General features: G+C 38.1%; 1 protein-coding gene across 1 annotated transcript in view; it reads right to left on the bottom strand.

Moving 5' to 3' along the window:
• Positions 1 to 26,381, bottom strand: part of LOC105383698 — a 48,285-nt gene extending 21,904 nt beyond the window's left edge. Inside the window, exons 1-2 of the mRNA XM_038121238.2 lie at positions 26,240 to 26,381; positions 23,150 to 23,279 (exon numbers count right to left, since the gene is read on the bottom strand). Coding sequence (XP_037977166.2) covers positions 23,150 to 23,279; positions 26,240 to 26,293 — 184 coding nt within the window. The 5' untranslated portion in view covers positions 26,294 to 26,381. The remainder of the gene's footprint in view (positions 1 to 23,149; positions 23,280 to 26,239) is intronic.

The following is a 26,381-nucleotide window of genomic DNA, read 5'->3' on the forward strand; positions in this document are numbered from 1 at the left end:
AGTCAGTTTCAACAACAGTCAACTCTCGCGTTTTCGGACGAAGCACAGAAATAGACAGAGAAATGAAGGTAATCAATACGATGGACGGAGGTGTAGGCCGAGCTGGACACTCCTAGCGCCGCGCCCGGCCACCTTGCCCATAAACCTTCAATAAACAAGGCCACTAAACTAATGTTACGGGTGCTTGCGGTGGCACCCCTATGTACTTACGGTGTATTATTCAAACGACTGGTTTGTAAACATTTCATAAAAATATAGCATTAGTAAACATTAAGTACTTAAGTAAAATACGTTATTCAGTATTAATTTAGTTATGTCTGATGATATAATTATCAACGTTTATTAGGATAATTTGTTTGAAAACTTTGGCTTTTATAATTTTGTGCGAATACAACCAGCGATCCCGGATGCGGTTGAAATACCGGCTCGGACACGCTGCAGCTGCCGCAAACTGAAATACTATTCATTTAATATCTATTGAATATTAAAAAAATAATGTAAAGGACTTTATTATCAAGTAACAGGATTTTTTTTTAAATTGCGTTTATAACTACCTATGTAGGTGTATAATAACTAAGCAGGTAGTAAGTATTAAAAAAAGGGCGCCTTTCTAAGAAAATATACTTGAAAGTATTTTAGAACATCAAAGATTAATAAAAACTGATAAATTGAAAGCATTTGATTCCACGTCTAGACAAGAAAATGTACCTACCTACCTATTAGGTACATTTAAATTGATGAAAATCAAACGGCCCCGTTTACTCTGCTCATACTATTTCATATCGTGGCTCAATATTTCAAACTCGATCTAAATTTATACGGTCTCGTTCATTGAAAAACCCATCAAAACATCAGCAGGGCAATATTCGTAGTGCTCAGTCCCATTTGACTCTCACGATAAATTAAAGTGGTTATAACTACTACACTATTTGTTTATATTCATAATGGTCGGATAGGTATGAATCAGTCAAATTGTGAATTCGAATATGACTCTGCAATCTAGGTGGTTATAATATTATACCGATATTCCGCGTATCATTCATAATAAAAATGTAGATCTTTTTAAAGATACAAGCGAAAACGAACTTTTTGGTCATAATTTTTATTTAACACTACGAGTAATTTCCGGTATTTCAGCATCCACAGTCCTGAGTCCTACATGCCTAAGCACAGATTTCATTAACCGTCACGGGCGGCGCAGTCGCCTGTCTCTATGAGGTTTCGAAAGCAATCACGCGGCTCGGTTCGACTGGGACTAGACCGGGCTGAATTTCAGCGGTGAATTGAAAAAGCCTTTCAGTTCGCTGATGGAACGGCTCTACTCGTTTGCGTCTGATAAAATGAAATCATTTTACAGTCTGCAAATATACATTTTTTCAGTACACCTTGATCGGTATCATGTGAGCTGTTGTATGAATGGCTCAAAAACTAGTTTACTTTACGCATTACTGTGTATAGGGTATTGCAAAAGTGGGTAGTATTTCTAGTGGGTCCTTGACTATCATAATTTTGTCAGTTATGTGATATCTCTTCTTGTTTGTGTACAAATAAAGTATACCTATCTATCTAACAATCACCTATTATATCAGAACAAATTGCAGAAACAAAGTTTTACTACGAAATTACTGGTTCTTGTCAAGGTGTATTGAAAACCATTGTGAGACACTAGTGCTTGTGGTCATTACACTCTCTAAGCCTTTGTTTGCACTCCGCTACGTTCAACCTCTACGCTAACTCTACTAAAATTTCCCACTTTCAGCACTCGTATCACAAGTTACTATTGCACCGCCGCTTGCTCCATCCATCATGCCGTGTGTTGATATTATCGGTCGGTAATCGAATATTCGAGATGTAATGTTGACTTTGTAACACAGTTTTTGCATACTTTGATGTTGTGTTGTTCATAATGTATTGCTATATTCGACATTTAATGTTGACTTTGTAACACAGTTTTTGCATATTTTGAATTTGTGTTGTTCGTATATTGCTGCAAGCTATAGGAAACTAGTCTGAAGTTGAACAAACGAAGAAAACTTTGTGTAAATAAATTGAGGTTTTGGTTGCTAGTAGTACTTGTTTATTTAATGATCTTTAATGTACACTTTATTTTAATAAAATATTTGATTTGATTAGTCATTAGTATGAAAAAAATAACCAACCAAAATTCATTAAGCATATTTTTATTCAAAACACAATACTTAATTACACAAAACAAATAAATATAGGGTATTCTCAACAGCCGCCACCATGAAAATTTAATTTTAGTAAGCAATAAGGAAGTATAATTGTATTAATGAAAGTAATTTTCCAAACAGCCTTCCGAATTCATTGGAAATTAGAACGGCCGGCGTTACACAATTCAAACGATTTGGCTGCAAACGTTTCAGCAACAAACGTTACATTTTACATTTACTTCCATCTTGTATCTAGATCATTTTCATAGTGATCAGCTGGGAAATGGGAGAAATTATTAGATACGATCGGTTACCTTTTTCTTCCTGGTGGATCATTGATCATTCATTTTCAGTACATAACCATCATAGTCCATGACTATTCTAAACACTACTATCTAACGCCATATGCTAAGCATTTAAGAATGACGGTATCCCAAGTTATAAGCTATATTGTATGCGAGCATGTGAGAGTGCGGGATTTCCAACACTACTTACAACTGAAATTGTTCCAAAGTCAAAACTTCTCTAGCGAACGCGGAAGCGGGTGTACTGCCGACTCCACCCAGTAAACACTCGCGATTGCCAAAGGAATTCTCAAAACAGTTTAGGAGTTCCGAACAAAGCACATTACCATCGATTTACATAAATGGATTAAAGTTCTAAGTCCACTTGGATTGAAATAATAAATGGATACGATTTGGAACCCTTTCAAAGTTCAAACTTTCTACAGCGGACCTCGACCCAAGGCCTCAGTCATTAATTAACTGCCAACTACGCCGGCCTTTATTTTAAATCATTAATTTATAACATCCCTTGAACAATTTTCTTGACAGGATCTGCAAGTTTTCTTTAAACTTATTTATTATGTTCTAAGTATCTTCATAATTTATAATCTTAATGGTATATACCTAATTATAACAGATTAAAATTTTATTATCTTATTTATGTTTATATAAATATGAAGCGTAGTATATTTTTAACATAAATAGAATACGAAGATCCCAATTAATTTTTTATTTATTTATTTTTCCCGATTTCTGATAATACACAGAAACAGTTCCACTTGCAAAATGCTGATATCAAAAGGCGTAGATTTTTTGAACAAATTTATAGGAAATATGAAGAAAATATTTATGTTTTCAGTTGGTAATATTCTGAGGCACCATTTAAATGTACTAAAATGAGGCAGAAAGCGTCGTCAAGTTAGTTTTATCCGTTTAAGCGGAACTTGGTGTTTTTCTTGGTGTTTGAACATAGGAAAATCGACAAAATATACATTCCATACTTCCATGGAAAATATACATTCCATACTTCTCACTGGAACTTTTTCATTGCCCGATGCCCGTGAGTGTATAACTCTACCGTTTGTAGAATTGAGGTAAGAAATACCTCACATAAACCACGTATAATAGACGCATTTTTCCTGAAATAAAAATGACATATTATGTATCTAGCCTATCTGAAACCTAGTTAAACATTGTGAGATATGGCGTTTCGACTTTCTCCGTGTTCGGCATCATAAGGGTCACAGTGACAGTTAAATAAAGTCCATTTTTCTCTCCACCTTTAATTTGCAAGGTGCGGGTGCCTATATAAATAGAGTGAGTCGCCCGCGCGCCTCAGTTGTAATATCACCATGCAGAAATGACTAGGTTTCAGATAGGCTAGATACATAATATGTCATTTTTATTTCAGGAAAAATGCGTCTATTATGTAGTCTGAGCCTATCTGAAACCTAGTTAAACATTGTGAGATGTGTTTATTATCGCATGGTGGAGAGAAAACCAACTGTGACCCATAAGCTACTGATGAGTATATCAGTAGATAAATATTTGAATCTATAAATTTATAATGCATAGATTTCTAGGTAATAGATATACTAAAAAGAAAGGTATAAGTATACATAAGACTGTACTTCCTTATTATTCCTGACTTGTCAGAAAGTTATGGAAGGTATGTACCTATACATATAGGTAGGTATTTATACATATGGATACACACAGTGCCTCTTCGAAAGCAATACTTATAAGTAATTATTGATCAAAATCTTGTTATTGTCAAGGCAATATTTTTAACATACACTAGCCGAATGGATGGAACCAGTGAAATACTTTGCAACAATATTTAAAAGCTGTAAAATGTAGAATATCGATCCAGGCCGCTGGGGCTCAGGTCAGCACATGCTGACTAGGGTATGTAATTCTGGACTGACCTCAGAAATGCAGCAGCCGACCCTGGAGCCTCGAGGACCTGCTCAGTCAGCCCTGTACGACGACACGGCCTGCAACACCTGGCGCGGCATCTAGTCCTTGGAACGAGGAGTGGTGCTTGAAGGGAAGATAATTTTACTAAATATCTCAGCCTCATCAGCTACTGGAAAAGATTAGATGAAGGCTGTGACACTGGCGGATAACTAAGTATTCAGTTTTTCAAAACATGATGCAGGTCACTATATTCATATTCTAGATTGACAAGTAACACACAGTCTAATTTTGTATTCTAACTAACTCGGCGGTTAACGAGTTCCTGTGCAGTCCTACTAGGAAGGAAAGTTATTTTATAAGCCTTTGCACCGATTTTGTGGGCTACTATCATTCTGTATCATCATGTGTGAATATTATGAGCTCTGGCAGCATTCCTTGGTAGATGACATCAATTAATAAACATTGATTAACACAACAATAACAATTGTAATAGTTGATAAATGAAACCCGGCCAACATGTCTTAGCTGGGTAAGTAAATGATCAGTCATGCCACCAGGATAAGTAAAATGTTCAGTACTTCATATGAAAAACATTAACAAGGTCACCTTTAGGTATGTTCGTCAACACTAAGGGCAGGTCCCGGCCAAAACCTTAATTTAGGCTTCGCCTTGTTGCAACTTCAAAGGTACGTAGGTAGGTACCTACTTACATTGTTGTAGGTTCGATTTTGAAACCATTAAGTCAACCTAGATAAAACAAAATAAAATAGCTCGATTAAATAAAGATGGTACGTAACGTAAAGATGTTAGTTGTACCTGATCAGACCTGATGCAACGACAGCCAACATAGACTCTCTAATCTGTGGAAGCAACAATCATGGTGGCGGGAACATGGACAGTTGGACGAGCCACCTCGAGCCTGACTTATCAATCAGAACTGACAGTTCGCTAACAGCAGATAGCTTGCGGCTATCTATAGGTAAACTTAGGTAGTTAGCTATACCCAAGAAAAAGTCCTTGGACATCGATATGACAGTGGAACGGTGAATAACTGTGACACTCTTTAAAACAAAAAGGCTTGTTGTTGTCCAGCTAAGGAAGGTTACCTACTTCAGCGACCTGGTATTGCATTCTGAAAGAACTGCGAAGAGTTAATATTATGACTAATAATTATTACTTATTTAGAAAGTTTTCAGCAAACTCTAATAAATCAAGCAGCTACCATGTCACCGCTGCCCGGTTATAACTCTGTACTAGCTTAGTAGATATATATACCAGTTTTAGCCTTCAGCTAGAGGCCAGAGAGCTCCTAAATGAGATGCGAGTACGAGCATGACACAAGTAATTTTTTAATTGGTAACTAGTTACGTAACTAACTGAAAGATCCATAAAACAGTTGAGGATTACTCAAAATGGAATTGTGAAAACGGCACGTCTGCATCTTAACCAGTCAGTCTAAGTAGTTTCAGCAGATACAGTGTTGAAAAATAGTTATGAAACGTTTGCGCCAGAATCGAATTAAAAATACATTTTCATTAGAGAAGCCGTTTAGGCATGAATAGGTACTTTCACCCTTTGGATTGTGCTCAAATGATGACCTTCGAAATTCATAGAAATTTAATGACGACTGCCATTGTTTATTATCTAGCCCCGTACGTTGAGTAGGGCTGCGGCTACACGTGATGTGATACACAGTACACAGTAGGTATATGCATGTTCCCAGAATAGTGGAAGTTATAATTTTACCAAAAGGTAGTCGTCTCGTGCAAGAGCACCGTTACTCGATTTATTCGATACACAACTAGTAGACAGCTGCTGCGTAGGAGGTTCACGCATTTTTCAACAAAGAGCTCGGATACACACTCACAATCCACTGGGACATAAGGAAGGCAGCTAATATGGTGCCACTCAGAAACCGCGATGACACTCCGATCATGATCACCCGACAGTAGGATCATAATAAATTCGGTAACTTGTGAAGCGGTATGGTATAGCAACAGCGACTTTCACGAAATCAGGAATTAGCTCAGTGCTTTTAGGTTGAACACTCGCCGGTGGGATTCACTTCGCTCACAGCCGAGAAAAGAAAAGACTCAAAGCTGGAATCTGCCGATGTGTCATGACACTTAAGATAGTGTCTGGGGGTCACTTTATATGACGAAAAACAAACTTTCAGTGCACTGCGGCGCGAGCCGCTCCATCTGTTTGTATGTATTAAACGTGCCGATTGCACGACAACTCTCGTTCGTTCGTTTCTCATCAGTATAGAGTAACGCTCCTGTACTTACCGTGCGTCACCATTCCCATGAGCAGTCCAATGATCTTAAGGCAGTTTAGAACAAAAGCTGCATTAGACAGTTTCTTCAGCAGAGACATCGAAATAAAAAAAAAATTGATTCCACAACTATCCCCAGGAGCAGTCTACAGGTCACTTTGGGCAGTTCAGAAGAAAGCTGCTTTAATAGAATACCCTACCTCAGCGGAGGCATCAAATTGAAGTGCTATAACACTTTTAGAAGCGGTGCAAGTTACCCGATTTGTCGTCATCCATGCCGATGCGGCTACGGCGACTGCAGGTGGTTACTCAGGCTTCCTTGGTGTGCCCTTGTATGGCTAACATGACCAACCTTGGCAGTAAACGTTCGTCTGCATATTCCAAAATCACTGATGAATAGCGCACGTTACTCGATACCTTCTAAATAAGTCACTCATAATGATGGCTGATGATGATGATGACCGTGCTAGCAATAGTGCAGGCGGTTCCGCTGAGCATAAAATCTCTTCCCAGACAGGGGGCGTTTGGATCTGGCAACCAGAACAGGAGTGCCAGGTGTGCGCAGCGATGCAGGTGGGACAACACAGCCGCCAGGGCAGGAGTGCATGGCTGGGTCTATGCAGCGATGCAGGTAGCACAAAACGGTGGCCAGGGCCAGGACCGGGTGTACAGCCGCCAGGGCAGGAGTGCATGGCTGGGTCTATGCAGCGATGCAGGTACCACAAACCGGTGGCCAGGGCCAGGACCGGGTGTACGCTGCGATGCAGGTGGCACGAGACGGCGGCCAGCGCAGGAGCACAGGGCCGGGTGTATACTGCGATGCAGGTGGCATAAACCGGTGGCCAGGGCAGGAGCGCAGGGCCGGGTGTACGCTGCGATGCAGGTGGCACGAGACGGCGGCCAGCGCAGGAGCACAGGGCCGGGTGTATGCTGCGATGCAGGTGGCACGAACCGGTGGCCAGGGCAGGAGCGCAGGGCCGGGTGCAGGTTACACGAAACTTCAATTTCACCGAATCGGCCTGCCTACCCTCAGCGGGTAGGTACAGGCGGATCACATTACTCGCCGCACATGCCACAATGTCCCAACATACTGAAACTCGGAGCCACGTAAAAAATCCTATGACGGTCTTGGAAAGCTCCTGTTTGTAAAGCCTTACATAAGCTATAATCAAGTGCATTATTGTAATAGCAAAGTTTTTATCAACTGTTTTCTAAAAATATTAGAAATTGAGGGTAGAAAAATATATATTTATTATTTTTTCCTGTATAAAATTAACATATGCTTTACTTAAAGCGGTCATTAATGTAAGTATCTAGCTCAAGCGCCACTAGTAGGACCGGAATATGTGATAAATCATCACCACGACTATTGAATCGGACCCTACTGCGTGGGATAAAAACCCCAAGCGCCGGAGCATTATGACCAGTGGCTGAGCTTTTAAAAACAGTAAATAATAGCATTTTACTCACGGCTTATCAACTCAAACCTTCGTTGCGAAATCCTCAGCAATGGCTGCGTGCGCAGCAGCCGGCAGGCCCCGCGCCGCCTGGTCCGCATCACGCTACAGCTCCCGGCAGCGAGGACTCCGCAAATTCAATATTATATTTTTCCCCGTCGGAGCGAAGCCGACGAGAACCGTGGCTACATTGAGCCATTTTGCCGAAGTGTTCACTTCAAAAATCAAAAACCAACTGAGGCGCGCGGGCGACTCACTCTATTTATATAGGCACCCGCACCTTGCAAATTAAAGGTGGAGAGAAAAATGGACTTTATTTAACTGTCACTGTGACCCTTATGATGCCGAACACGGAGAAAGTCGAAACGCCATATCTCACAATGTTTAACTAGGTTTCAGATAGGCTCAGACTACATAATATGTGTGTTATCATTTTGTTTCAGGGAACATCACTTATTCTAAGAAAACATGAACGCGTTATGCAAGGTACATAATTTACTAGCGAAAATACTTCAGTTATGGCGCTCTCCGATACGAAATGGGATTTCCTTGTGTTTTCCTCACTGTGGTTGACATTTATGATTAATGACCCACAACTCTCCCAAAATACCTATTTATTTATCAGTATTTTCTTGTAACACAATTATATTTACTATGTTCAACTAGGTCAGGATTATTTTTTTAAATTTTCCATTGAAGGAGCCACAACGGTCTAAGGGTAGATTATTATTTGGAGGGTCGGCAGACTAAAGTACATAAGTCATAATTCATTTTCACTTTAGTTTTTACAGGAACAACAAAAAACATAATAAAAATCAATGTATTTGGAATTTAATAATTTATTTATTACACTTTCATTGTTAAACATGAAATACATTAGATGAACATAAAAAACTATAAAAAATAAGTCAAAAGCGGACTTTGAGTGACTTATGTGATACGTATTATTTACTAAGTACACCTTAGATATGACTTAAGTGATTAGGCCTAGTGAAGTGTTGCTTTTATTTCAGATAATAATATTAATCATACACTCACAGAAGAGATGTGTGTGTGTATGATTAATAATTATCTAATTATTGAACTCTTCTTCACTACTGAAAACATCTGGGAGTGTGTTCTGAGCTGTTTCAGAAAAAGGCAAATTATTGTAAAACTAAGAAATATCATCTTTTTTCTCTTTGAATATAGGTTTGCTGGACATCAATGCTATAGCATCGGGCACTATCTTCTCTTCAGATTCATAGTCTGGAAATCACTATTTCGGTCTAAGGTATTCTTGAACAAAATAATCATCATCAGCCTATAGCAGTCCACTGCTGGACGTAGGCCTCTCCCAAAGCACGCCACTGGTTGCGAAGTCGTCACCCCATCTAGCCGGTAGATGTCCCACACTACGTTTGCCTTGTCGCGGCCTCCAGTCCAGAACACGTTTACCCCATCAGTCATCGGTTCTTCGACAGATGCGACCAGCCCACTGCCACTTAAGCTTACTAACTCGGTGTGCTAAGTCGGTGACTTTATTTCTCTGTCGGATTACTGACGTTCCGGATGCAATCTTTCAGAGAGACTCCAAGCATCTCTCTCTCTCGCATTAGCTCTTTCCATAGCTCGCTGAGTGAATTTCAGTTTGTGAACCAGTTCCACTGTAAGTGTCCACGTTTCAGCCCCATAGGTATGACCTATGTAGGACACACTAATCAAAGACGTTTTCGTCTTGAGACTTTGTGGTATGTGGGTGACGAGAAGACTTGACGAGTTTGCCAAATGCTGCCCAGCCCAACTGTATTCTTCTATTAACCTCTGATTGGAAGTTGTTTCTACCCAGCTGCATATTGTTGAACAACTTCTAGGGTCATGCCATCAACGGTTATTGGACACGGTAAAACGTGGTTATTATACATAACCTTAGTTTTATCCAGGTTCATCTCGAGGCCAACCTGGCGTGAAGCTTTGAATAGCCTGTTCAGCATTTGTTGAAGTTCCTGCAGATTCGGCTATAATGACGATGTCGTCGGCAAATCGAAGGTGCAAGATGTTTTCGCCGTTGATGTTTATGCCTTGTCCTTTCAAGTCCAGCGTTTTAAAGACATCGACCAAAGCATTGCTGAACAGCTTCGGGGAAATTACGTCTTGTCTGCTGTTTTATTTTCTTTTCTTACATTTCATTCTACATGCTGTCTGAGCCTGCAACCTTCTTTCAGGAATCTCTTTGCATTTTAATGTTTTGTAACTTTGGCCTGTACTACGCATTTTTTTTCTGTTGTTTCAACACACGCAAGCTTAATCCAGCAACGGCAGGTGGTTCATTTGTAATTTCTAAGTCTGAAGTCGTAGAAGAACTATCATTTGTAACATTTCCAGTTCTATGTGTTCCTGTTTTCGACTAGACCGGTTCGTTGACAAATAAAAAGTCGGGGTCAGCTTACTGGCTCCATGTATGGGTCATTGGTTGATCCCATTGCTTGAGAAGTCATCACCACACTTATGGTGCCTTCGTTTTCCTTTTGATTTTTACCGTGTATAAAGTATAAGACAAACTAAGCATAATCAATTTCAATTAATAAGTATTTATGAAAATATGCATGAGTTTATACTTTATACATATTGCAGTTAAACACTTACTTGCTGTGGGACTTTAATCCTAGCTGAGCTTGCTGAGCTGCGCCAGTTCCACTAGCTTTTTTCTTCATTTTTAACAATAATTCACTTCACACAATATGAACGATTAAACGTACTGTTTAAAATAGAATCAAAGTTAAGACTGAAGCAAAATAACACTTATATCCCACAGGATTGTAATAAAAAATATCGTGTAGGTACCTAACCACTTGTAGACTACCCGTAATTGCCTGTTGTTCAACAAAATTCTTTGAAGATATATTTTTTATTTAGTGGGTAGTAAGACACTTGAGAAACGGTGTTAAAATTATTAGGTACCTACTACCTTATAACATAAGTCGTTCCTTATCGGCACAACGTGACTGTGAAGTGTTTGTTCCTTTTCACATAAGTTCACTTATGTTGTTTAGCCTGATTACAAATTGGTAGCTTTCAAAATGTTCATAAGGAACAATTTGAGACTTAGCTACTTATAATAGTGATTTGACATGTGTGTTTTAGTCCAGCTATGAGTCGAGCCAAAATAATGCCCCTGGCGATTAACAAAAAATATAGGAAAAAATGACTTATGTGCTTTAGTCTGCGGGCCCTTCATTTACACTTCTTTGTACTCAAAATACTTAGACAAATTACACACAGGTTTAAAACAGACTTCAATTATCGCATACAAAGGCAGGCTTATTGCCAAAAAATATTTTCTTCCAGCCAATCTTCGATTGCTTTCTAAATTTATTGTAAATTCTCGCCTTTACCCATTTTAGTCCTATAAATGCAAATTTTAATATCTACAGATTGATGATTGTATATAAATAACGTCTTAACAGGAATTTAATCTTGAACCGAAAGATAAAGTTGTAAATATTAACTTTCACGACTAAATCCTTTGCCGAAATGTTCTTTGTTCTATCTTCAAAAAGGCTATTTGCTCAGTCGAATTTCTCTATATTTCTGTGAACTTTCATAAAGTCACGATGTTTAATTAAATCTTCCGACGGTCCTCACTGTTTTATATTTATTGCGTCTCCCAAACTTATTTCAATTTAGAAAGATTGAAAAATTGATCAAAATACGAGTAAGTAAACAAATAACCTTCCACAGTTATAAAAAAGTTGTCCTTGTCAAATATTGAGTAGTTGTAAACACAAATAGATATTTCTTCCCTCGAATCCGAATAAGTATATTATATAATTATAATTCAGCTTCATAATCTTAAATATTTATGCTTTATTGTACCTTGACAAACTAACAAACCGTATTTTTTAAATTCAGCAAGTGCCATTGTACACTCACGGGCAATGATAAAGTTCCATTGAGTAACCCCCTTATTCATAAAAAAGTTAGTGGACGCAAAGAAGATATAGTGCCACAATCTTATCTGTTCCGGTGATGGCGTCTCTGTGATCGAATCCAGTGATGCCATCGATTAAATTTTGCCTATTTGTGGTTTAAACGACAATGCATTTCTGCTATTGCCTATTTTATAATTAGGTACATCATAAGTATAGTAGTTATAGATAAATCAAAATATTGGGTCGATAGTAAATGAAAGATGATATTATATATCAAACAACATTTGTTGTATAGAAAATTTGTACACGGCGAACAGAAATAAAATAATAGGAGATTAAATCTAGATTACATTTGTATAGGTTAATATCAGATCTGTGGGTCGTGGAAATACCGAGACAGATACAGACTTTAAAAAAAAAGAGAGATACAGACTTAAAAAAAACTATTAATTATTGTTTATTTATTTATGAACACTTTATTTTACATTTTCTAAAGTAACAAGAAATAAGAGCATAAAGTTAAAAGGAATTCAGACAATGTACAAAGGCTATTTGCCAAAAAGCAATTTCTTCCAGCCAACCCTTGATAGGTTGGGAGAAGATGTCATTAATCATCATTATATCGTCTAAAATCGCTGCAGGTGCGCGAAATTCTTCTTGGTATACTGCCTAAGATTTAAAGGGACATGTCACCTGTAATCAAAGAAAAATAAAGATTATATACCTTTCATTATGACCCATCTCGTCCCCACTGCTGGGGCACGTGATGGGGTGAAAATATTAATAAAATTACATGTGAGTATATGGGTAAAATTGTTCGTCATATTTGGCAACACTAACCTGTAGCCGCTGCAACTCGTTCTTCCAATTTTTCAAACGGAATTAAAGGCGTCTGAATACGTTATTCTTCCAGCATAAAAGCCAATATATCTAGTATTACTTTTCTTGCATCACATTTTAGCGCTTTTGGCATTATTTTCACGCAGAAAATCACAAAACAAATTAAATAACGTAGCGTCAGCCTCTTCGCAGAAATTGACAACTCAAATAACGCACAGAGTATGAAATGATGTTTGACAATGACGTCTCGTTAGTTGCACATTTTGACCACCGGAACAGATAAGATTGTGGCACTATACCTACTGTTCTCTGTCAGAGAGTGACAGAACCACGACAAAACAGTTCAATAGCTAAACCGTCCACTAACTTTTTTATGAATAAAGGGGGATAGTATATTATTATATGGAACGTCGAAGGCAGGTGGAACTTTTTCATTGTTCGTGAGTGTATAATAACATAATAAGTAGATGTGTTGGTGTTACCAAGTGTTGGTTCCGTACATCCGGCGACGAGACTCGACCCACCCCTTGGGAAACGCTGGTCTTAATAGATAAATAAGATTTCGTATTATTGGATTTCTCTATTTATTGCCGTGTTAATTATATTTAATTAAACCTTAAAATTATATTCTGCAACAATGAGAAAAGATCATTGATATCATAATAGAAGTAAAAAAGTTGTAATAACTTACGATAAAAATGTAGCGATCGAAATGACACTTTCACATAATACAAATTTTGCATCACTAGATTTTTCGCAGTATCGTAGGTAGGTACATACCCTAGTAAACAAACGCAAATACCAAAACAACACTACCTCGTTTCTCTCAAAACTCTCGCAAAGATCCTTCAATCAGATTAGGCTTGTCGTAATCAGGTTACAAGTATTAGGTAACGATAAATAAGTTTGTTTCTTCAGCAAATTAAATAAACGATATGCCCTCGGGAAATTATTGAGAGGCATGAGAACCAGCGCGGGAGTCAAGGGTCTAACTCTGAACACGCCCAATCTAGGGGTCACTAGTAAAGTCAGCAAAAGAGCTAAATTGGCCACCCCAGCGCAAACACTTTAACTTTATGATCTACTGACGGGGATAAGTGATATGAAAAATTATAAACTTAACCTCTAGAGATTCCCTTATGTAGGATATGTAAGGAAGTAGATGAGACGGTTGAACATATTCTGTTAGCTTGTCCACTTACTACAGAAACAAGATTATCTATTCTTGGACCAACAGAGCGCCTGCCTCAGCTATTGCAACACCCAGGCCTGCTACTCCAGTTTACTCGGGAGCTAGGCTGGCTGAGCTGAAATCAAGGGGATATGTACAAAGGTTCCACTCGAGAGAGCCACGTACAGGAACTTCACCCCCTATGAGAATAGAAATAGAATAGAATAGAACCTCTAGAGATTGTTTGTATGCGTATCAATAAAATATTATTTGATTCATCTATTTTCCACCTATCAGTAGCATCAAACCGTGTGCGCTGGGGTGGCACACATATCTCTTTGGCTGACTATATATTACACACCTTCACTATTCGAAATATCGCCCCGATTCTCTCGCTCACGATGACATCCCCTTAGAATGTGTTAACGCTAACACCGCCCCTATGCCTCTAGCATTAGAGGTACCAATGCCATTGGCATGCGTATTCGTAAAACTTGAGTATCTACCCATCCTGAATACTATTGGTTTTTGTTGATTCAGCCTTATAGAACAAAATATCTACGTTTTTATACAATGTTGAATTGGGTGCTGCAAAAAAACGCTTAACCTCTTATTATAGTTACTACACTAAAGTTGGTAATTCAATAACTACGGAGGTAATGTAATGTGTAATGACACAACTTCCTCATTGTGCTTTTAGCGATAAGGGCGCCTATCGTACTATGTTTTAGTTATAAGTTTGAGTGATATCTTTAGAAGTTATAAGTGCTACTACTACCTACATATACTAAAGATACATATATGTTTATGTACTATTTACCTAATACATGTCTAATACCTATATCAAACACACGTACCGCGAAGCCCGCAACATTCGAATTCGCATCACAGCTGATTTGGCGCGGGAGGAGTTGGAATCATAACTTGAGAACTAACTTATTTGTAAGTATATTATTATATTTACTTTATGTATTAAACAGTTTGATCACTGTAGCGTGTAACGCAGGCTGTCTTTATTTTAATGATGTTTAAGCAGCCGTTCAGTGTTGTCTGTTAGCCGATGAGTCTAGCTGAGCTGATAAGTTCAATATTTAAGTCACGTATCAATTCTGTACATTTATAATATGAATTTACGTCCGGCACACCCCGGGATTCAGCTAATGACAACGCCAAATCAATAAATCACGCCATCAGATTTTTGTTGTCTATATAATTACTTTGCAGAGACAGATCATTGGCAGTTGACGATCACAGCATTGCCGTAGAATTATACGAAACAATGAATTCTCATAACAAATGTCCGCAGTGTGTAGTGACAGTGAACGGCACAGAGGGGGCCGGCGCCGTCTCCGGCTGCGGCCCAGAACACGTCCGCGTCACCCGAGACCAGACCCCTTAGCATGAATTTTCATCGTGAACGTGAAGTAGAATTCATCGAGTAATTTTGTATGAAAATATATGAACAGCGCCCCTGACGGTCGGTAGCAGGACTAAATTTTTCCTACAAAATTCATCGAGTAATTTTACTTCATGTTCACCATGAAAATTCATGCTAAGGGGTCAGAGCAGGAGGGTCACTCTAGCTTCACAAAATACGAAAGAAGTGTTCCAATTTGCAACCAGTACCCGTATCACGAAAATTCGAGCTAACGAATAGAATCGAATGCGAGTGCGACTATTGTCAACTTGACAGCACTTTCGAACACTTTTTACCTTTCGAATGAGTTTCGAAAAGAATGACCACAGAGTACATAATATTATTCTGACAATGACCTATGGAATGGTAGCTGTCAAACTTTCGCAAATCTATACACCGCCATTTTGTTGTTGACAGGTTGACAGCACTTTCGAATAGACTATCGAATAGAATGTGCTGCGTTTTTTCCGGATCGCTCTACAGTTCGTTTAATACAACGAGATAGAGTCGTGAGTAGTGCCCCAAAACTTTGTTTTTCATGAGTAAGAGGTCCCAGGACCAGAAAAACCTTCGCTAATATAGTTTTTAAAGTCACTCGTTATTTTGCTGCTAAGGTAAATATTAGAGTAACTAAAGTTTAATAAGGTTTCGCAATAAATAATCCCATTATAAGAAATTGAAACGTCTTCCTTTGTAGAAACACAGTATTTATTTATTTCAACTGGAACACCAGCAGTATAGAAGAAACTCTAGAAATTTAGTACATAGGTATATACTCATAATACTATTGTTACTCCAATATCCAAGGCAGAACCTGCGGCACAGGATTGATGACACGGTCCGAACTCACGCGATAAAAAAGAAAATGGTGGCGCATTTTTCCTGTAATCTTCCGTATCCGTTGACGCGGCCAAGTTTACGGATGGACACTTTCGGAGATAAGGAAAGATATAATCTCGAAGAATTGAGTTTTGTCGGAGGAGCTAAAAATAGGAAAGATCGCGACGTAGACATAAAAAATATGCTGACCGTGACTAGCTTTAGATGAAATTGTTAAATCACGATGCCGTAAATTATGAGAGTCATACATTGGTTTCATGACTCATTAATGAATTTATCTACAATACTTATAAAAAAGTTTTCAGGTTACGTTAAATTTTATTTGGTTAGGCTTTATAAGTCATTGAAATAACATGATGAATTTAAATAAAATACGTTAAATTGGATATGAAAAGTCAAATTTACTTTAAAAGTGTGCTTTTCCGTTTTAATAAAGTAACGTCAATCATTTATTGACACTTTGTGGAAGTAATATGGCTATTAAAGGTTGATGTGGTCGTATATTGGTATGAGAAAAGGTTTTTATTGGTTACACCGTCACATCGATCAAAGGATGTTTTAGTCAAGTATCAAATGTGTAGTATAGAATGCCCATTATTAACTCTATATAAATTATGAATGCATTGAAATTTCAAACTAGACTACTTAACTACCGTTTAGCTACTATAATATTATTCAGTGTAAAACATTCAACCAGCTATTTAGAGGTACTGAATTTCATGTAATATTATAAAATCCTAGGTCGATCTAGAGTGGTTAAGATTACTGTTTGAAAATGTTTTGCTCCTTGAAAATTTCAAAGTTGGCAAAACTTTGTGACAACCCTGATACTTCCCGACCTTGAAGGATTCCCCACGCGTGCCTCTTGGCAGCGTTGTTTCTATAAATTGCGATTCGACATCACACAAAGTTTCGTACGATACTTCGTAATTGGCTGATGTATTTTAGGGTACCGCACCTGTAAGAGGCATTGTGATTTAATTACATACAAAAGGTTAAGAGGGCAGGGTGTTTATCATGAGATTATGATTACAAATTTAACCTCAGTACAAACGTACCTGTGATGAATATTTTTATTTTGGCAAATAAAGTCGGAAGCCATTTTACAGATAAAGGTCGCTTGTAATAAGATATTTAGTCGTGTAAACAAGTTATAATCAACAGCAGACCAAACTTTGAAAGATGTCCAAAGGCAAGGATCAGAAACTCTATATTCAAAGTTGAAACATCAATTTACGCTACAGTTTTACCTAAAAGGATCAGACGACAACAGCTAGACTCATGAATAATTTAGTCAATAGACTGAAAATGAATAATTATGGAGAAGTTGTATTTTTAAAGGCGAATATCTTATACTTTCGAGCACCAAAATAATCCTTCAGGGTACTTAACAGTAAAAAAAACGCATGCATAAGGTGAAAAAGGTTCATTTTTGCTTGTACCACGGGCGGTCTCGAGTGTATATCTCTCTACTTTAATCGGGGATCTAATAAATGTATCGGAGTCACGTTTTGACCGCATGACACTGACAGCTCGGGCCTCCGGGACCGCCGCGGCGGCTACTGAGACTTCTTTATCTAAGAAAATGTGCTTGTAGCTCTTATATTACTATTACTAGCTTGAAATCTAATTTTTGCTGCTCCAGTTTTTTGCAAAAACCCTTTATAGTAAAATAGCATATGTGTTATCTGTGATATCAAGACTTGTTTTAAGAGTTAATTATTTCAACTCACTCTGGAATTTCCTCATGAGCCATGACACTCTAAGTCTTCATACAAAGTAGCTGTGAAAGCTTTCGGCTTGATATGACCACTTTCGCAACATGCTATATGTGTTATTAATACATATAATATATTATGTTCAATTTACTTCAAGTCGGGGAAAGAATCCATCAGCAAACTAATAAATAATTCATAAAGTTTTCCTTGAATTGGATTTTAAAATACACTTAAATCGAGGAGCGATAAGAAATCTAACCAGACTCGACTGGCCGGTAAATCTGCTTTCAATGACCCTCATCAAAACTGACTTTGAGTCGGGGACCCGCCACGGCCGAGAATCAAGAGGAAATTATAGAAATGTATGTCAATAACTCTTAACATTATTGACGAAGTTATAATTAACATCAAAATCTCAAGTTAATGATAATCATGTTTTCTTACTTTAGATTAGTATGGTTGTTTATTGACCGCAGGATAGCTGATAACGTCATAGTGTTTTGACTTTCTGCACCTACAATATAAGTCTATGATATATTTAACTTAAAAACTAACATTATAAAAAACAACTATAATAAACGGGTCTTGGATGTGCCCGTAAAATGGCAATAGGCCCGCCCCCTATTATATTGGGACTAACATAACTCTCTGGCGAAAAGTGGGTGCAGCAATGCACCTCTGCCTACCCCGCAAGGGAGTACATTAGTACAAGGCGTGAGTGTTTGTTTTTTTTGTTGTTTTAACTATAATAAAATACAACTTTCGAATAATAAGTACAAAACATTGCTACGGAGAATAAAAGAATGTCCTAGCAATCTTGTTTCCAGCCATGAATATGTTAAAAACTATTCTTCATTTTTATGTACGTAAATAACGGAAATAACACTTATTTCCTTTCTGCATCTGGGAGCACGGCCATAAACAAACTGTTGTCATTGAAACAAGAACAAAGTACGCGGGCCGTCAGTTCTCCCGCTGAAGAGTTTCCAAGTGCTCTGATTCGAATAAAAGCTTCTCAGACTATCTGCGTCGTAATAAAAGAAACATAAACATAAAGCTACATTTTTACACTGCTTGGGAAATCACGAAATACTTAAGTGCTTAAGTGCCCTTTTTAGTACATTTCCTTTTCTCTACGGACCTAATTGAAATGAATAATTTCAGAAAGTATAAGTTTGTGATTTAAAGTAATCATTAAAGTCGTTGGAATAAACCATAGAGACAAATATTACAACACAAGGTCCCTAGTCCGTTATCTGGGTAAGTAATATCGAAGGACATTATTGCTTACGGTGGACCCTGCCCTCAACTTATGAGCACAAATGACCCACCCTCTTGTACTGATGATCCTCGATCGAGGGTAGTCATAAATTCTACATTGATTCTACTTTCGGACATGAATATGATCGGTTATTTGTTAGGTCAGACCAGTTGGCCTTCATGTGTTAGAAACAACTCATTGCGATTTGTTAAGAGGGTAGGTTCTTGTTAATTAAAATGCTGAAATTCAATGTATTTACCAAACAGCAACCGAATTTATATCGACAAAATGTTTGTTTCTCCGTGGAAATATTCACAGCTGAATTCGTTCACCGGAAGATTAAAACAAATCCGCGGATTATAGGGATGGATTACCTTACGTTATTATAAAGGAAGGCATTTCCCTTTGGCAGCGGTGAAAAAATAAAAATAATGAGGTTGCGCTTTGAGCTCGGTTTTTATTAATTATAGTAACAAAAGGTACGGAACAAAGGTTAAGGGGTAACTTGAAGCCCGCGCTGGGCTTCTTTTATATCTTAGCTTTTTCTTTCACAGTCATATCTAGCATCACGGTCCCGCATTAATCTTTGGTTTGTAAGAAGGCATACTGGAGTTATGAATGTGCTCAAATTGTTTAATAAAAAGAAACCTGAACATTATAATTACAACGAAGCACTTAATATATTTGAGAAATGGTTATAATATTTCTTCGTTATTACCTCATGGTAGACACTAATACGAACAATGAAGCTATCCATTGGGATAGAAACACGATACCGTAATAAATAATATATTTATCGGCAGTCACGTCCCGTAAGGAATTACCCAATCTCAAGTAAGACGGTGGGATCTACATTAATAGAGGTCGTGTCAAGTCGTGTGCCATGGACTTCGATTAGCATCCTGTACCCTCCGGAAACATGTCATATTTGAATATATATAATTTAAATTTCATTTTCCATAAGTAGATTGTTGGTCACGTGACTTTTTCTAAGGAAAATGGTTTTTTTTTCGCGAATTTTGAAATTCTGATTGAGATAGATTTCGGGCTTAGATATAACATGCTGCACATGCTGGTTTCGGCTTAGTATACCCTTTTTGCAACACCCTGTATAACATGGCTTCGCTATCCATACTTCGCGATGCGCGTGCCCCATACGGAACAGCTCGGGAACAATGGCGGAGCATCATCCCGCTACATAATTGTGTTTGTGTTGTCTGAGATTACCGACAACTTACACGGAGACATTTGTTTAGCAGAACTTGGCTACAGTCAGTGCTTCTTCTTGGACTACATGTCAGCTGAGTTTTGATTTATTGCACGAGAGCTTGCTATGTGCTTAAAAATATGAATATAAAGTTCATTAGTACGTGCATACGACAATGTAGCACTATTATTTCAACCTGTTATAAACAATAACTATGAACAAATGAAAATTTCCAAATGAATGATCATCCAATTATATTGCAGTATCGATACGATAATTACCTAAATAGCTACCCCCTATTATTATTCCAAGCGTAAACCAGACAGCCATAATATGTTGGTTTTATTTCCAAACAAGATAATTTTACAGCTGTTCGTGTGGTGGTTTTTGCGAGCAAAAATAAACTGAATTCGCTACAAACTTTATATGATCCCCAGCTTTTCTAGTTAGGGTAAGTGCCGGGTAACTGCCTCTGTGGTCTAGTGGTAGAAGCTTTGCTTCATGACCCAGAGGTCCCGGGTTCGATTCCCGGGTGGGACCATCAATTTGTGTTTCTAAATTGTGGTTCTAAGTTTGGTTAGGACATAGAAGGCTGATCACCTGTTGTCCGAAACAGTGAAACGATCCATGCTGTCGGATGGGCATGTAAAGCAGTCGGTCCTGCGCCTAGCTCTCTCCAGTCGTGTCGGTCAATCCGTCCCATTGGGCTATGAGAGTGATGGAACAGAGAGTGCTCCTGTGTACTGCGCACACACTTGGGCACTATAATCTACTCCTGCGTAGATGGCTGATCTCAATTGAGATTAGCCGCCGTGGTCGGAATTCGGCTAGGAGGACATTATTATTATTAAGTGCCGGCTAGTTGGGGTGAATCCTGATAATTGACATATTTGGGTAAATTACCCTTTACCCGGATAAACTGGCCGGGTAAACTTTGTTTGTTCAACCGGCTACACATGTACAGTACAGTCCCATGGGTTTTGCTAAATGTGACAGTGAGTATCCATTTTACACGCAAAAACTTTAATGTGAACAAAATATTATGTGAAAGTATTTTATATCTAGGGCAGAATAATATTTATTGTAAGTATGTTTCTTTGTGACACCTAGTCAATATCTTATACCTACACGGTTTATAAAAATAATGCTACATAAACTCTGTACAAGACAGAGACAATAAGGGTAGACCTAATATTATGAAAATTATTTAGCTTATTTCCAGATCTTATAGATCTGTGGTTTTATCCCTAACCTAATTACCTTCTCTACGCATATTAGCTGCATGTATAAATCGTACACAGCATTAACATGTCTTAATTATGAACCGGTAAGCGAAAAAAATCAAAGCGTAATATTCAGTGGCATCCACCAGACGCTCAGGGTATACGCCCCCACAAGACTACAGTAGCGGTTTAACTGTGAAATGTTCAAATGTCTGCTGACGCGTTGTGGCGGTTGCGGACACAAGGGCCCTTTGATGTTGTCAGTTGAAGGGGTCATTCCATTCTACGCTACAAGTTAACCATTGTATCTCGGCTGCACTATTATAAAACACAATAATCTACCATTTTACAAAATTTTATTTTAGAGCGTAAACTTAGGTAGGTAGTAGGTAACTGTTACCGTTAGCTTTATCTCAAAATTAACAATACAGTTAATGAAATCACAAATATTCCCATTATTGATTACATTACTCTTTGTCAACAAAATTGTATGACTGTAAATTGAGGCGTTTACAGGAGCTCTGCTACAAAAATTGGCCGTATAGTGCAGCCCAAAGCTTCACTGTGTTGGGGAGTATAAACCAGTTACGTATCACACCTGAGTTTTTATTTTTTAATCCTCCAATACACATTCCACTAAGTCTTAGACCTGAGCAACATAGTTGCTGCTATTCAATTATCATGGTAGGTATGTATCAGAATTCCACCCTGGGATGCGTCGCACAATGCATGCATGGCTCGTTATTCAATATACGATACGTGTGTTGAGGGCCTTAGGCAGCGTCTACAAGCTTCGCTCAAACATGATTGCCTTTATTGACGAGCGTGCTCTATTGTGCACTAATGCTAACGTCTTCATATTACGCTAACTTTATGATGAAGACGATACAATAAAATGATGAGTGATTATTGAATAGCATGCATTGTAGACACTTGAGTACCTACAGGCTGAATATGACATAGTGTCAGTTGCCATTTTGCCGTGGCTGTTAAATCCTGGATTTCTAGGATTTCTAGACTGAATACAAAGACATCTCTCTAATACAATGACATGTACTTACAAAGTTTTATGAAACTAAACAATTAAATAGTGGCTTGTATAATGTATGCAGATGGCCGCTGGATGCAGATGGCGGGTGACCGTTTGGGGTGGCGATCGTTAGGAGAGGCCTATGTCCAACAGTGGACTATAGAAGGCTGAGAGAGAGAGAGAGAGAGAGAGAGAGAGAGAGAGATAATGTTAATGTAGCACTATTATTTTTATTAGCTATTACTATTATTGTTATTATGTAGGTAGACATACACAATAGACTCACGAGCAACGAAAAAGTTGAAGTGTCATTCCGGAACGACAATGGCTGATGGAACTTTTTAATTGCTCGCGAGGGTACTTTTTGTATGAATGTATGTATGCGTTTGTATGTAAATGTCCGTGTGTGTGTGTAACTAACCTGTGACGAGGTTGGCGTGGTGGAACTGGCAGACGGCGTCGGCCTCGTACCACGAGATGCGGTCGCGGAAGTGTCGGTAGAACACGGGGAAGCCCTCCTCGGGCAGCACCCACGTGTTGCTGATGTTCACCTGCGGACACACACGTGGACTTCAGCACTAGTGTGCATGGAACTTGTAAGGCCACGTTCAGATGACAAGCGCTCAACGCGCGTTTTGGTAACGCGCGTTTACAACTACATACATTTTATTCCGCGCGACGCACGTTAGCATGTGTACAGCCTGAATAAAATGTATGTAGTTGTAAACGCGTGTTACCAAAACGCGCGTTGAGCGCTTGTCATCTGAACGTGGCCTAAGGGTCCGTTCACACAGACCATCGGAGAGGATAGTAAATTTTGATGACGATGGACAACATAAGCTTGAGTCATTGTTGGTTTATTTTTGCATGTGCCCTATTTTAACATTACTAAATTGATTCAGAGCTCCTTTATGTAAGTCGAAAAGACAACATTCCTTGAAGCTTTTCAAGCCTCTTGTAGACTGGCACTTAGTTTTATGAATAAGAGGGTTAGTTTATGCTAACATTTTGTCTGTCCGCTTGCCAAGAATCGTGTTAGAGTGGTAGGTGACTCTTCTCAGCAAAGTATTGGATTAAGTGGGGTCAGATATCTGCGTGGCAGACTATACTGTCGATATTTAAGTTTATTCTACTTTTTTGCAGGTTAAAAGTTTATCAGTTAACGACCCGTTACGGTTGTAGTCCCCAGTTTCAAATACATGCCGAGACAGTTTGTTTGACCAGTTGCTAGTTTGGCTTGAAAGGTGCAAAATGAAGTGGGTCCATCCACTGAGAACCAATTAAATGGACAAACGATTCGTTTTCACGTAGCACTAATCAATTATTTAGTTAATTCCCCGCCGGTCGTGTCAACAAGCTATTAGGAGTACACTCGACCTGAATTATACCAGTACCCGCCACCTTGGGGCCCATTCCTTTTATTTACAGTTATTACCTTCGGCCACTGGATATAGCTCCGCATATACTTACTCGTAAAATAATTAATTTACCTTTACAGTGATACAGCAGTATGAGCGATAACACCGTTTGTATTTTATTTTATCTTTAAAAGACCCAGGTATTTTTTTTTCTATTCTTGGTATAAAATAAACAGTCTCCTTTGAAATTAAAAGCTATTTTATTACAAATAAAGATTAAATTAACAAACGATAAAGTTAATAAATATCTTGTGTAACTAATAAGAAACACATCGAAGTAAATGGCACAAAAGAGACTAAACTCGGCATATAATGTTATCAAACTTTTTAAACCAGAAAAGTTTTCCAATATGGAGTAAAATATAATTTTCTACAGTAGCAGTGCCAAGTTCCTATTCAGGTTTAGCTACAGGGGGTTTTAATAAAGTTTAAATAAAACTTCGGGTGGTCCGATGCCCGAGGTTATTCAAAAAGATAATTTCACTTTTCGAACTGAAGTAAAAAACTGATAAATGTTCAGGGTGTTCCAAGTGTTAAGCAACTTTTTTCATATTTTTGATGTTTATTTTTCTTCATTTTTCATAAACGTACAAGCTTATTACATAAACCATGTTCTAAAAGAAAACAAAACTCACAAATAGGAACAAAGAATAAATACTTAGTAAAATTACGCCCACCGATACAACACAATACAAGAACAAAACAATACCTATACTAATTTGATTGAATGGACTCGTGTAATCCAGATTAATTTCTTTATATGTGTGTATAGCATCGCATACAGCGTAGAACACATAGCGTTATGCGATATTATTTTACCCCAGTATATATTAATTAAACTCACATTAGAAACTCCATCAAGGGTATCCATTTCAACTTTGTTTATACGGTATCTACAGATATTGTGTACATTTCATTTCAATTGATTGGTTTCTTTGTTATATTTTCATTCAAGAATAAAATTGATATCGAGGGAACGGAATGTTCTAGAGAATCTAGAGATATGAAGTCGAATAAAAATGAGAATAAAACTGAAGACAATAAGAGAGTACAAGGAGATAGTGTACTCCAGTCGACTGTTCCTCGGTTTACGATCGACAATGTGCGTCGGCCTTTGACACAAAAGTAATATCTCTTGTGTGATGGAAATCCAATACTTGCTGTATAATTTGAGAGCCTTCTCTTCGTACAAAGAATATACAGTAAATTAGATGATTATTCGTCACATGATAATCCGAATAAGAACCACAGTCATAAATATTAATTAATTGCTAGGTTTCAAGGAAGTACAGGTATTTAAATAATATTTTATAATGAAAGTAACATTTTACAAACAATATAGGTAGTTTTTTTCTGAAGCGATAGTTTGGAAATGGAATACCTGATGATGGGTGTAAGGTACCTAGTTATAATAATCATGCGTTTATTACATTACAAATAGGAATTCATTATTTAGACAAGTTTTTAATTCATTGAAGTGAACATCGTGGGTACTAATCTCAAATAAAATGCTTAAAACTAGAAATCTTCAAAACGGATTAAAACTTTGATAATTAAGACGGTAGCTCATAAAATTAGTCTGTATAGTTGAGATGGCACTTAAGAGGCTCCCGAACCGCCGCCGCCGCCGCCGCCGCCGCCGCGGGTAATTACGCATATCGTACGAGTAAGGAGCCCCACACCCTCGCTCGGTAGTCTCGGTACCTACGCTGTACGCTACGCTACACACACTAATTAATATATTCCAACCCCCCAAACGTACCACAATTATTCCACCAACTTTATTTACTATACTTTGTTTCTCAACTAGAAGCACGAAGTCGAACGGCGAATATTACCCGCAATAAACTATTGCGAAGTTAGCCCCAAAACTTTTCTGCGAGTAATTAAGAACGCTAACTATATTGATCAAACTTTTACTGTTGCGAAGATTGATGAAAAATTCAACTACTCACTTAGTTAGTAAAGTACGTGATTTGAACTCTCAAACTTTTAGGTTGACCGTCTTAAACTAGTTTAATTACTATTAATATTTTAACTGATGTGATGTAACTGATTAGAATTAATTAAATAGAGTGAGATATGTATCTTACCACTCGTCCTTGAGCGCAGGCCAGCGCCGCCAGCACGGCTAGCCGCCACAACATCGCACAGTAGCGGACTCGGAGTAGGCACCCTGGCTCGTAGCGACTGCGCGTAGCCACGGCCCGCGCGAGACTGCCGCTACGGCGCTAC

Source organism: Plutella xylostella, chromosome 4, assembly GCF_932276165.1.
Source record: "Plutella xylostella chromosome 4, ilPluXylo3.1, whole genome shotgun sequence".
In the NCBI taxonomy this organism is placed as follows: domain Eukaryota; kingdom Metazoa; phylum Arthropoda; class Insecta; order Lepidoptera; family Plutellidae; genus Plutella; species Plutella xylostella.